The sequence below is a fragment of the Lupinus angustifolius genome, chromosome LG08, assembly GCF_001865875.1.
Source record: "Lupinus angustifolius cultivar Tanjil chromosome LG08, LupAngTanjil_v1.0, whole genome shotgun sequence".
NCBI classification, from domain to species: domain Eukaryota; kingdom Viridiplantae; phylum Streptophyta; class Magnoliopsida; order Fabales; family Fabaceae; genus Lupinus; species Lupinus angustifolius.
This window is the reverse complement of record NC_032016.1, coordinates 258,342-272,217: the sequence shown is the minus strand read 5'-3', so window position 1 is coordinate 272,217 and position 13,876 is coordinate 258,342. Positions and strand designations below refer to the sequence as shown.

Here is a 13,876-nt window from a genome sequence, read left to right as displayed (position 1 = left end):
TGACTCGTGAGTATTGGATAATATATTGATTTGGTGAAATAATACACATGTTTCTCATAAATATTAAGAAAGAATCGTGAATTTGCTACTATCTGAGTCATAAATGTTTGAATTGATCATGCACAATTATGCATTATGCAATATATAGTTGAACTAATTATGACAAATGATGTAATGGCTATTTCTTTTTGAATGTTTCAAAGTCTTTCGGTCAATGTATTTGCTTCAAATAATTTGTCTTGTAACAACGTGTTCATTTTCTACATATTTTGTTTCCTTGTGATGACTTGTTGACTCCTTGCAATAAATGCCAAAATGAAACATTTTCTACTCAAGTTCATGCTTGCTTCCAAGAAGTTCATCATCGTGGTGCTATAAGTGAAATTGTTTTGCTTATATATTAGTTCTACAATTGAAGTGAAAGATATCAACAAAAAAACATAAATAACAATCCACATTTCTTTTCAACAAACATGAGAAGATATCTAAGTTATGTATTTGCAGTCCTTTTCCTTTTGGTTGAAATATGCATGTGTGAAAATTCAAGCAAGCCATGCATACAAAGAGAGAGAGAAGCTCTTATAAAGTTCAAATCAACCTTCTATGACCCATTCAATATGTTTTCTTCATGGAAAGGCAATCATTGTTGCCAATGGGATGGCATAGCATGTGACAATGTTACTTCACATGTTGTCAAGCTTGATCTTAGTGAATTTATCTTGGAAGCTCAAAATATGGATCCATCTCTTTTGGAGTTGGAGTATTTGAGTTATTTGGACTTGAGTAGAATTTATTTCAATTGCACCCTAATACCGAAGGATTCATTTTGTGGGAGGATTCCCAGCACTATCGGGAACCTCACGAAGCTGCGTCATCTTGATCTTCATTTCATTGGTGATGTAAATCTCAATACCAATAACATGAACTGGATTTCTCAAATTCGATCGATGGAATACTTTGGCATAAGTGGTGTTTACCTTGATGGCGAGACCAATTTGCTTCAGGTACTTAGCATGCTTCCTTCCTTGTCAACTATTTACATGGATAATTGTGAACTTGGTAACATGAAAATTCCATTTGTTAATCTCACAAGTATTCCACAACTTCAATTCCTCCATCTTGAAGGAAGTCAAGTCACAAATCCAGTTCTTGATGTTTTACAAAACATAACATCTCTTGTACATCTTGATCTTTCTGCCAACAATCTTAATTTAGTTCCATCATGGCTAAGTAATTTTAAGAAGATTGAGTATCTTGATCTTTCTTACAATGACCTTCGTGGTCCAATTCCTGATGTTTTCAGAAACATGACTTCCATCCAATTCCTCTATCTTTCTGGCAATAAATTCTCTACCATTCCATCAAAGTTTGATAACTTTGAGAAACTTGTCGAACTTGATCTTTCTTACAATGCCCTCCATGGTCCAATTCCTGATGTTTTCAGAAACATGACTTCCATCCAATTCCTTGATCTTTCTAACAACTATTTCTCTACCATTCCATCACAGTTCGACAACTTTGAGAAACTGGTCAAACTTGATCTATCTAACAATGCCTTTCGTGGTCCAATTCCTGATGTTTTCAGAAACATGACTTCCATCCAATTCCTCTATCTTTCTAGCAATAATTTCTCTACCATTCCATCACAGCTCGACAACTTTCAGAAACTGGTCAAACTTGATCTTTCTGACAATGCCCTTCGTGGTCCAATTCCTGATGTTTTCAGAAACATGACTTCCATCCAATTCCTCGATCTTTCTGGCAATAATTTGACTTCGGTTCCATGTTCGTTTGGTGAGTTAAAGAGACTTGTACACCTTGATCTTTCAATGAATGACTTCACCTTTATGGAATGTTCTCTATCAACAATTTTAACAAACTTGTGTCAGCTTAAAACCTTATATTTCTCAAACAACAAGCTAGGAAGAGAACCAATAAGAGATGTAGAATTATCTGGATGCATGACATATAATCTTGAGGTCCTAGATTTGAGTAACAACGAATTTAGTGGTCACATCCCAACTTGGGTTGGGAGACTTGAAAATCTAAATCATCTTGATCTTCATTCAAATTTTTTCTATGGGTCCATACCTTCTTCCCTAGGCAAGATGTCCAAGTTGGAACTATTAGATCTTAGTAACAATACGTTCGATGGTAACCTTCCCAATAATATCGAACAATTCACCAATCTAACTTTATTAGATCTTTCTTTTAATAAATTTTATGGTGTTGTTCCACATAGTCTTGGGAAACTTATAAATTTGCAAAGGCTTGATCTTTCAAATAACTATTTGAATGCCACCATTCCTCAAACTCTTGGGAAACTTATAAATTTAGAATATCTTGATCTTTCAAATAACCAGTTGGATGGATTCATTCCTCAAAGTTTTGGTCAACTCACTCATCTGTGGTACCTAAATATTTCTAGAAACAAATTACATGGGAACATTCCAGATAATTTTTATCATCTTGTGAATCTTTATTCCATAGATCTTTCTTCAAACAAGTTGGATGGAATGATTCCAGTAATGCCTAAATTGTCCTTTATGAATCTCTCCTATAACCACATGAATGGTTCACTTCCTAAAAACATTGGAAATAAAATGCCCTACTTGGGGATCTTGCTTCTTGGAAGTAATCTAATAAATGGTTCAATACCAAACTCATTGTGTCAAACTGAGTTGTACAAACTTGATCTTTCAAAGAACAAAATATATGGTGTAATTCCTAATTGCTGGAGGAATACTACATCATGGGAAGAAATAAATTTGTCATCCAACAACCTGTCAGGTGTTTTTCCAACCTCGTTTGGGAATCTTTCATCATTGTTATGGTTACATTTGAACAAGAACAATCTTCGAGGTCAGATTCCTATGCATATCAATGGTCTGAAGAAATTGTTGATTTTTGATCTTGGTGAGAATCAATTTTCCGGGAGTATACCCTCATGGACTACCAACACCTTCCATTCACTGCAGATTCTTAGATTGTCGAAAAACAAGTTCAGTGGTAGCATTCCTTCGCAACTTTGTGAACTTGCAGCACTGAAAATTTTGGACCTTTCAGGTAACAATTTAGTTGGGTCAATACCTAAGTGCATAGGTAATCTTAAGGGAATGACTACTGACAAATCAAATAATGAGTCAATACCAGAATTGTTAGGTTTCAATGGTTCATTTAGTGGATGGTCATATGAGGATGTGAAACAAGTAATTAAAGGAAGGGAATTTGACTACCTCAAAATCCTCCAGTTTGTAGTGAATATGGACTTGTCAGAAAACAAATTGGTTGGACTCATTCCGGATGCAATAACTTCGCTAATTGGATTGCATGGCTTGAATTTATCACACAATTGCTTGGAAGGAGAAATCCCTAAGATGATAGGAGATATGAAATCACTTGAATCCTTTGACATTTCTCATAACCAACTTTCAGGGCACATACCAAATAACATGATTTCTTTAACTTATATGAGTCATTTAAACTTGTCATACAATAACTTTTCCGGACCAATTCCCCAAGGTTACCAATTTCCGACTTATGATCAATATGTTTATGCTGACAACCCATATCTCTGTGGTCCTCCACTACTTAAGTGTACTATTGATGATTCTCATTCCGGAAGAGGATTTGAAGAAGATGAAGATGGAAAAGAAGATAGGTTGGAAAAACTGTTGTTGTATTCTGTTATTGCAGCTGGCTTTGCAACTGGGTTTTGGGGGATTATTGTGGTTTTAGTGCTCAAGAAGAGTTTAAGGTATGCTTGCTTCAGATGGGTGGAAGATGCAACAGATATGGTTTATGTGGAAGTAGTGATAAAAGTGGCAAGGATGAAGAAGTGGTTGGTGACAAACCATGTTCAAGGTTGATTGTTTCTTTTTTTGTTTCCCATTTTCTGAATGTTTCTGTGGTTTTGTGCTACATGTATTTTCTTTCTTGTTATCATTTCTGTGTTGTGTGGAACCTAGTTTGTTATTTATGCATTTAATAATTTGTTGTTATGTAATTGGTTACAAAGAAAAATGGGATACACTTCTTCAAATAAATGAGTTCACTTTTATATTGAACAATGATAGCAGAACAAATAGATAAGGAAAAATTAGTGTTTCATATCCTTGAATTGTAAGATAATGGAAAGTACACTATCACATAACTTCCATGTTATAATGAGTAATGTCTTATATTCTGTTTCCGAGTTGTTTTTTCGAAGAAAATGAAAAGAATTCGGAACTATGGAATACACAACTCTAAAGTTTTTTATTTCTCTTTATTTCCCTTCAAAATTAAATTCGTAAACAAATCGTAAAAGAATGTGACAACTATAAAGACATTCTACATTTCATGTTTAAAGCACCAAAAAGTTTCCTTCTCAAATAAAGCAGATACACATAAGGCTCACACATACACTTATGCTGCATGGCTTCAATTTGTTGAGATATGTTTTTAATGAACAGGTGTTGTGATATTGTATTTAGCATTCATTTTTTTCTTATTCTACTGATTCTTTTTTCTTGAGTATTTTATTCATTGTTCTTATTCTTATTTTAAAATTTGGTACTTTATTTTTATATTTGATGAGTTTGCAACTTCATTCAGTGTTGTTATTATTATTTTAAAATTTAGCACTTTATTTTTATGAATAAAATCTATTTTGAAATTCTTTTATATTTATTGTGCTTATTTTGATCAAAGGATGGCAAGTTCATTTATTTTGAAATGATTGTTTATTTTTTCTTGTCTATTAATTTTTCAACTAAATTGCTTTTTAAAAAATAATTACATACTTATTAATGTTTTGTTTTATACAAACCAAATATTAAGAATGAAAGTTATTGGAATTTTACAGTCTCATTTTAATAGTTTTAAATATTGGTATATAAAAAATTTATAGCATCACCAAGGCTATTTTTCTTATAACTACGGATATGGCAATAGAAAAAATGGTTGTTCTTGTAAGTTATAAAAAAACAAGTATTTAATGTATTTTCTAATTGATTATTTGATTCTTTTTTTTTTGTGCTACCAAATATATTTCTCACCGTGTGAATAATGAATTAATCATTTTTAGAGTATGTGACTTCGCCTCTCAACAAGTGTTACCGGTAGACATCAAACTCTTACATTAAATGTGTTTGATAGTAGAACTTACTTCTGAGTATAACTTTCACCATTTTTTTAACTTAATAATAATAATTTTTATAAGATCCCAAGAGAAGGTTTACATTATTTTCAACATTATAATGTAATTTTAGAAGTTCTCCAAAACACAGAGTAAGAGTTTGTTGAAACATTTTCATATATATAATTGATAATTTTATTACTCCATTAAAAACATTGACTATCACAACTTAAGATATAAATTTGTTTGTTTAATCTCATTACATTGGATCATAATAAATTGAAGTAGTTTATAGAGTAAATTAACTAATCTCCTGAGTTTTAGTGAAATAATAAAAACTACCCCTCACTTTTTTACACTTACACAAATCTCCCCTAATTTTTATACTTTCATTACATTGATCACTCCTGCATAAGAAATAAGTGTAATGTTTTAAACAAAAAATGTGATAGACACAATTAAGTTAAACAAAACATGATATATTGTGGAGACAAGTCCAAATAATATATGAGTCAATATTTCTTTATTATTTTTGGTTCATTACACCATATTATAAGAGCGATTTAAACAACATTTCTTTATAATTGTTGATACATTTTCTAACCAAAAATAATAAAGATACATTAATTTGTCTATTATTTAGACTTGTCTACACAATATATCATGTTTTGTTTAACTTAATTGCATGTATCACATTTTTTGTTTAAAAGATTACACTTATTGCGCATGGAGGGGTGGTCAGTGTAATGAAAGTACAAAAATTACGAGAGGTTTGTGTAGGTGTAGAAAAGTGAGGGGTGGTTTGTGTAATTTCACTAAAACTCAGGGAGTGTCAGTGTAATTTACTCTAATTTATATGAGTGTTGTGAGAACCGGACCGTAGTGGACGGTTCAATTGGTTTGACCACTGGCCGGACTTGAAAACGGTTTTGATTTACCGTCTTAACCGGGTGAGGGTTGAACCACTTTGAACTGAAGAAATTCCGGTCCGACCATGTTAAACCCAATTAAACCGGACAATTCACTTAAAAATTTTAAAAAATGAACTCTACTCTAATCTTTTGTTTCACTTCAGTCCAAAAAAATATAAAGACACGTTACTAAAATGTAAGTATACATGATTAATAATTATATAAAACTTTACATTTATATATAATTATATATCTATAGATAAAAAGTATTAATTATGTATAAAATCACTCGGTCAGATCAAACAGTTTAACCGATTAAACCTAATAGGAGATTTCTTCCGGTTTAACATCCGGCTCAGGTTTCACAACATTAGTTTATATATACGGCTAAACTTAATAATCGGCCTATCAATGATATATTTTTTATATTTTGTTCTTTTTAAAATTTATCACTTGACACATGTTAAAATTTGTCTTCATATAATTTTTTTAGTGCACATCAGTTTTAGTTATAACTTGCCATTTAATTACTATTTAACGCTGTAAATAAGGAAGTCATTCCTCCCTTTAATTATCATTTAACTTAACATAAAAAAAGCAGTTATTATGTATCAAAAAATATATAAAACAGAGCAGTTACTTTGTATTGTTCTATAATACAATAAAAACTTAAAATAGAAACTTTAATTCTTTAGTTTTAGTTGCTTATGTTTTTTAATTTCACAGTAAAAAATGATTGATTAGAAAGTCTTATTTGAGAATATAATTCTTCGTAAGAATTTCTAACCATAAGAATGCATAAGAAGAGTCTAAGAATTGAAATCTTTTATCCCATTTTCCTATGTCTAACTTAGTATAAATAATAGGATTTTGACAAATATATATTAAATGAATATTAAATTAATTTTAAAATTAATAATATTAAACAAGTTAGTATTAGATTGGTTGGGAATAAAAGAATAAAATTATTTTAGCATACATGATTATATTGGAAAAATAGGTCACTAATATATAGTGTAAGATATTCCTTAATAAATGTACCTATTCTAATGGTAACTACCTCAATAAATGTACAAAATGGAAAGACCCCTTTTACCAATTTTATCAATGGCTTTGGATATTCTCCACTTTACTTAAACTCTATGCTTTTCTCATACACAAAAACAAATATGAACTTGTTTCTTGGTTCTGAAGATTTTTATGTTGTTTTATATTAATGCTTTGTGCTTTGTTTGTGATAAGAAGAATACTCAATCTCTTTCTTGTTTTTGAGGAACTCCTTCTTTTCTATAAAATCCAAATTTCAAGTCCTTCTCAAACTCAATTATGTAATCTTTTCCATCTTTTTATACTTTATGGCTTCATATCATACATAGCTTTTGAGTCATTCATGTTTTCCCAACTTTAAATGTGAGTTTTTTTTTTAATATATTTCTCTCTTCTTCAATTTATTTAAATATATTTTTTTGGGTCTATAAATAATTTTTATTCACACCTTTTTCCACATTTTGTGTGCATTACATTACAATCTTGTCATGTGTATAATTTTCAGCTTTATATTTGTCATGTTGTGTGCTCCAGTTTTGATATTTTTTACATATAGCTTTTACTTATTTATTTAACTATTTTGATGTAGGTAATATTTCTGAATTCTTTGTATACATTTCAACCTTGACATAAAAGTTAAAGGTGCTGAACTTTGGTATTCATCAATACAACATTTGAAACCACCATTTAGTTAAATATTTGATTTTTTTTTGTTTCCCACGGGTCCTCGTACTAGAGGCAAATCCTGTCTGAGCCGGAACATCTACAGGTCTGTGGGGCTAAATATTTGATTTGATATTCCAATTTTCATCTAGAGAATTTTTCAGAGATTTTATACCTAGGCCTTGCTTGTCTTGTGACATGTATGTAATGATACCAAATATCATAAACAACTCTTCGCTTAACAGGTAATAAATGTTGCACACATTTACATTTCTCAGACTCAACTAGGTGAGAATCTCGTACACCGATCCCTTTATTTTGTTTAAATTGAAGATTGGTATTTGTAATATGTAGTAGTTCACATCTTCCGAGTCTTGGAAGTTTCTTTCTTCCCTTAAATGTACCATACCTTAAGGAAACATAAACAAATATATAAATCAAATAAATTTCTTATCATAATGAAAAGGAAAGTGCACATGTGTAGGATGAAATTAATTTATTTTGTTAATGTAATTAGCTACACACAAATCTATCATCAAGCAATGGTGAAATGAAATTTTCACAAGACATGGATGCACAAATTAATACACCTCATGAGATATTGGAACAATGTAGAATATGCCATGATGAGGACAAAGATTCAAACATGGAAATTCCATGTTCTTGTTGTGGCACCTTGAAGGTAATAATTGATTTCATAGTAGTAAAGGTTGTAAAACTTATTTACAAACTTAGAGAAAAAGAAAGTTTAAGTATATTCTCTTAAATATCATAATGTTTGAGACTATATACAACTTTTTAAATCTTGTAATTAAAATTTAAATGCTTCCCATTTTTCTCCCTCAAGTTTAATCAATGATAAGTGCTTAACTTTTCTTATATATGTTCCAATTTAATCTTAATGTAGTTAATTTGTTTATCTTAAATATCTTCTAGTTAAGTTCATTATTTGTACATTGGACTCATAATTATTGTATGAGTATAATATCTATGCATTTTCAGTGTAAATATTTATATATAATTAATATATCAGATATCATTTATTTGTAAATATTTAAACATCGATGATGAAGAATACAATATATAAAACTCATACATTTTTTTCGTACCTATGTAGTATGCACATAGAAAATGTGTCCAAAGATGGTGCAATGAGAAAGGTGACACTACCTGTGAGATTTGCCTACAGGTTTTCAACTCTTCTATTATCTTATTTATTTTCATATTTGTATTCTTAAAATGATTTATTTTCAAACTTAAGAATAAAATTCTTAGCTTCTTTCATTTTGCACTACACAATTTGTTTTCTATTTTCACTGCAGCAATTTAGTCCTGGCTATAATGCACCACAACCTCACCTATTCCATTATGGTGATTCTCCAATAAATTTTGGGTATGTTTATGTTAATAATTTAGTGCATTCATATTTCAACTTTATATTATTTTTTATCCTATGAACAAATGATGATAAATAATGTTATATATCTCAGATGGGGTATTCAGAATGATGATTTCATGGCAATGTTTAATACTAATCATGAATTATTAGAATCTGAATTGGAATATTCAGCACCCTCTCCAAGTACCCTCAAATGTTTCAGGATCATTGCCATTATTGTAATTTCTTCACATACTTTTTTTTATACATAAAACTTTATACATTTTGTTTTGTTTTATACACATAAGAAATATAAAAATCAAAGTCCTTTTTGTGATATATATTGCAGTTTATTGTTCTTCTTGTTTTACATCATGCACTTCCAATTATATTTGTACTCAGTGGAATATTCAGTGGATTACAAGAGTATTCATGGACAATGATCATGGTAAGAAAATATAAATACACTAGTAATGGAATATTTCTTTTAATACTTTAGTCTAAATTCTAAAAGATATAAAATGAAATATTCAATGCATTGCAGTTAGTGTTGTTGAGAGGCATTGAAATGCTTGTACCAATCCATTTATTAGTTAAAGCTATCATTGGGATCCAAAGGCTTCAACACCAGGTCAGCAACCTCAGCTTATTAATATTGTATTACATTCAGTGTTATTAAAACCATTTCATATTTGTCGATTGCACCGGTAAATCGGTGAATCAGTTTCAATATCGGTACGATACAATAATTATACCGGTCATACAATTATACCGATCAAAACTGGTCGTACTGACTGATTTTCAATTGAACCGTATTGGTTATACCGACCGATTTTCAATTGAACTGTACTGGTCATACCGATTGGTTTTTATTTAAAATTAAATTTTTAATGAAAATAAAAAAATATTGGTTTTTTATTGATTTTTCAACATTAATGTTAATATATTATATATGTATATATGATTTCACTGATATGCGGTTTATACCACTATATCAGTAACTTAACCGGTTTGATGAGTGGTATAGTATTAATAACGTAGAATTAATATCTTCTAGCATTGGAAATCAATTTCTTTATTATTATTTTTCTGCACAGGAGTATCATTCTGATATGCAATCACATGAAGAAAATGACTTAGAACAATCTGAATTGAGTGACATTCATATCCAGTGATTCCTTGGATGAAGAAATTGGTTTAATGTTGAAAGATAGTAACGGTTGATCAAGTGTTGATAAACATCACTAAGGACACTTAGTTGTTTTACTAATATCTGTATGTAAAGATTAATTTAGTTTCTTCAAATAAATTCATCTTCTAACTTATTTCTCCTTATTTACTTATACATATATCTAAAAGAACATCACAAAATTCAAAAAGATGACAATAGTTGTTTCAAATTTGTTGTACATATATTTTATTATTCTCACTGTATAATTTATAATTTATGCATTCAATATTTGCACATAATAAAGTAAGAGACTAAACTAAATTAACTCCGAAAACCCAACAAAAAGTCTGTTTAGTGGTCGTAGATCAAGTTAGATCCACATGACGAATAGGTCAAGGGTCTGATCCAAGTTCGAAAGGGATTAGTTCCTTATAAATGGTGAAATGCATGGTGCTAAGTATATATAGTTTCTTGTTAATGCATTTGTTTTGCATCCTACCATCTTATAATTCATGCTGCCAGCAGTATGGAATAGAAAAGAAGTACCAAATCTCCCGAGTTAAGTTTTAGAAAGGAAGGAGAAAAAAGTAGAAGACTTAAGAGTCACAATGAATACACGTTTGTAAGACAACTCTAAAGCATTATATTTTCCTACATTCGCTTCCAAAATTCAACTCGTAAATGACGGATAAAAGGAGATGACAAGTCAAACAGTTAGAAGATGGTTATATATGTGACAACCCAATGTATAAACAAGATTAGAAAAGTTATTGCAGTTCATTTTTATGTAATAATAATCTGCAGCTATAGAAAGCACACATTAAAACACACCATAAAATGACATAACAATACCAGGAAGCGTTTGTAAAAACACAATCATAAGCATGCATGGTTACCAAGTTCTGCAAGACATGCACCCTACCAAAAACTAAAATCTTAAAGAGTAATAGTTCAGCAACACAAGGGGCCAACAAGACCCTTTATTCCAGAAATAAAAGGAAACAACCAAAGTAAAACTAACAGAAGCAAAGGTGAATATAATAGTAGCATCATTCTTCCTCCAAATTCAGAATTGGGCACACACATTACTCGTCCTCCGATTCTGATTCAGCACTCTGAAGCCAATCAATGAATGGTTGAACATTCTTCCAAAGCTGAGAGTCCTTTTTATTTCCCTTCAGTCCTTTCGAATACCACTCCACTATGGACTCTTCCTCCAACACATCAGCATCATACAGAGTTTTCAAAAGCAGTGCAACCTCCTTCAGTGCATTGGAAGTAGACTTGCTAGAAAATTCCTCGATAGCATGAAGCAATAACAGCTGTGAATCCTCTTCCCCGGTAACTGCAACAGCGAGGTAGCTCTTCTTCTTAATTGCTTCTCTAGCGAAACCTTTCTCGACTCCCTCAAACAGGGCCTCAAACAGAGCGGTCATCTTATCTTCAGCAGATCCAGGAAGTGTAGCCAGATGGGACTGCAATTCTTTTGCACCAACGCCTTTCTTCAAACTTGCTTTCACTTCCCCAGCCAGTTTATCCTTCGTGTTACCATTCTCGGAACTATCACTTGCCTTACCTGCTGCTTTTTTCTTCTTCTCAGGTTCTTCAGTAGAGAGCATGACCATATCGGCTGTCACAGCACTTAACTGTTCTTGGATACGTTGGCGAGCAGCATCTAGTGATGTATCTGTTAGCCATTGGACATCATCATCACCATCTTCATCTTCATCATGAGAAACCTCTTTCTCATCAATTTGGCTGTGAGTAGGCGATGTACGGTCTTCATCAGAGCCACTTCCTTTCTTCTTTGAAGAGATAGATTTCGTCGTTCCAGTCTTTGACGAAGAAGGAACTTTCTTAACCTCTTTCTTCAATTTTTTCAGTTCCTCGTCAGCTGCTTCACCTTCCTTCAGTCTCTCCTTCTCAGCTCTCCTCATAGCCTTCTTGTCTTTCGATCCTTTCTTCACTTCAGGAGGGTTCTTGATGATAAAGGTAGTCAACTTGTCTCTCATATCCACGTCGGATATAAAACCACAAGCAGCACATTTCAGCTGGATCATTTGACTCTTAGTAATCAAGATCTCGGTTTCAGGATTCCCACAACCATAACATTGGACGTATTTCTTGATGAAGTTCTCAAGAAGGCCTGCAAGTTTAGCAGTATCATGCGCCCCGTTTACATGAGAAGTGCCAGTTTTCTGATCAAATTTCGATTGGGCTCCAAGTTCACAGCCAAAATACTTTGTTGTGTAAGATGCTGGCCTTGCCAATGCCTTAGCAATATCAACCATGTTGACAACATTTGTTTTGATGCCATTACCTCTACCTTCAATTTTGGTAATCATTCTAGGCATCTTATACCTATAGAAGGCATCATCACTATTTCCAGCACCAATGTTCTGCAATGCCATGATGATGAGTTGAACACAAAGACTAGGATATTATCAGAGACAGAAAATGCTGGAGCTCAAATTATATTCAGCTTCAATGTTGACCTCCAAGACTGCTTGTACCCTCAAAGACTCTTCTTCCGTGACAATAGAAGGTGGCCAACCACAACCAACAAAATCGGAGATTTCCTTATATGTCTCAGGATGCATACAGCTAACTCTCTGCGGCAAAGGTTTATAATTTTTTCTAGAAGGGGAAAATCGAAGTAGCTCAGTTGCTCCAAAATGGATAGTTGCCTGTTCAAACATGAAAGAAACTCAAACACCACACCTTCAACTTCGAATCTGCTACAACCGAACTTACAGGGAAACCACAGTTTAAAACTCCAATACTCGTACGGTCAAAAGGCTGATATCTGCAATTATGACAGAATGAGTTAGTTAAAACTAGAACACTGAAACTCAAGACAAAATTAAAAACATAAATATAATAAAATTGACAAAAAAAAGATTAAGGAAAATACAACATCAAGAATCAAACCATATCTCATTTGTATCAACAGCTAAATTTCAATAATAATAATAATAATAACAAAAAGCGGATATTTAAAACAAATGAATAAGAAAACAGCACATATTCTAAAGCATATACTTAACCAAAGCTACCTTCACATAAAGAAAACAACAAAGCAACTTAAAAAAAAGCTGTGGCAACCCTAATTAGCTTTAAATAATGAAACAGATTCATTGAAACCGTTGTTTTTTGATTAAAAAATAACTTCTAAACAAGAATCAGTTTTGCATCCATATCCTTGTTTGATTAAACTTTTACTGAAAACGATTATCTACCAGAAGCAAACTGAAATTAAACTTCTAGAGTTTCAGCTTATCATTAAAAAACATTCATGCCAACAACGTTTTCTCAAAATCACTTTAAATCGAAACAAAGAAACAAACCCTTATTTAAGTAATAGAACCGATCCTCTTAGCTAAAATAATGAAACAGAATCATTGAAATAGAAAACCTAATCATGATTCCATTATAAAAATAAACTTACAATAATCAATATCAACATTATTATTATCAAATAAAACAAAAAACAAAAACCTATGCAGATGCAAATAGATGATAATAACAATAAACAAGATCCAAGTAAAAAAATTAAAAAAAAAAAAAAAGAAGAATAGAAAAGTAGG

The 13,876-nt window shown here is 31.5% G+C and overlaps 3 protein-coding genes across 3 annotated transcripts; 2 read left to right on the top strand and 1 right to left on the bottom strand.

Moving 5' to 3' along the window:
• On the top strand, positions 73-4,017 carry LOC109354207 (receptor-like protein 12). Its single transcript, XM_019596546.1, has one exon. The coding sequence runs from the start codon at positions 474-476 to the stop codon at positions 3,867-3,869; it is 3,396 nt and encodes a 1,131-aa protein (XP_019452091.1). The 5' UTR covers positions 73-473; the 3' UTR covers positions 3,870-4,017.
• On the top strand, positions 8,261-10,337 carry LOC109354209. Its single transcript, XM_019596548.1, has 7 exons — positions 8,261-8,422; positions 8,858-8,929; positions 9,063-9,133; positions 9,231-9,357; positions 9,468-9,566; positions 9,663-9,749; positions 10,216-10,337. The coding sequence occupies exons 1-7, from the start codon at positions 8,291-8,293 to the stop codon at positions 10,291-10,293; spliced, it is 666 nt and encodes a 221-aa protein (XP_019452093.1). The 5' UTR covers positions 8,261-8,290; the 3' UTR covers positions 10,294-10,337.
• LOC109354208 (eukaryotic translation initiation factor 5-like) lies at positions 11,149-13,125 on the bottom strand. Its single transcript, XM_019596547.1, has one exon. It carries the CDS (start codon positions 12,698-12,700, stop codon positions 11,375-11,377), a length of 1,326 nt encoding a protein of 441 aa, XP_019452092.1. The 5' UTR covers positions 12,701-13,125; the 3' UTR covers positions 11,149-11,374.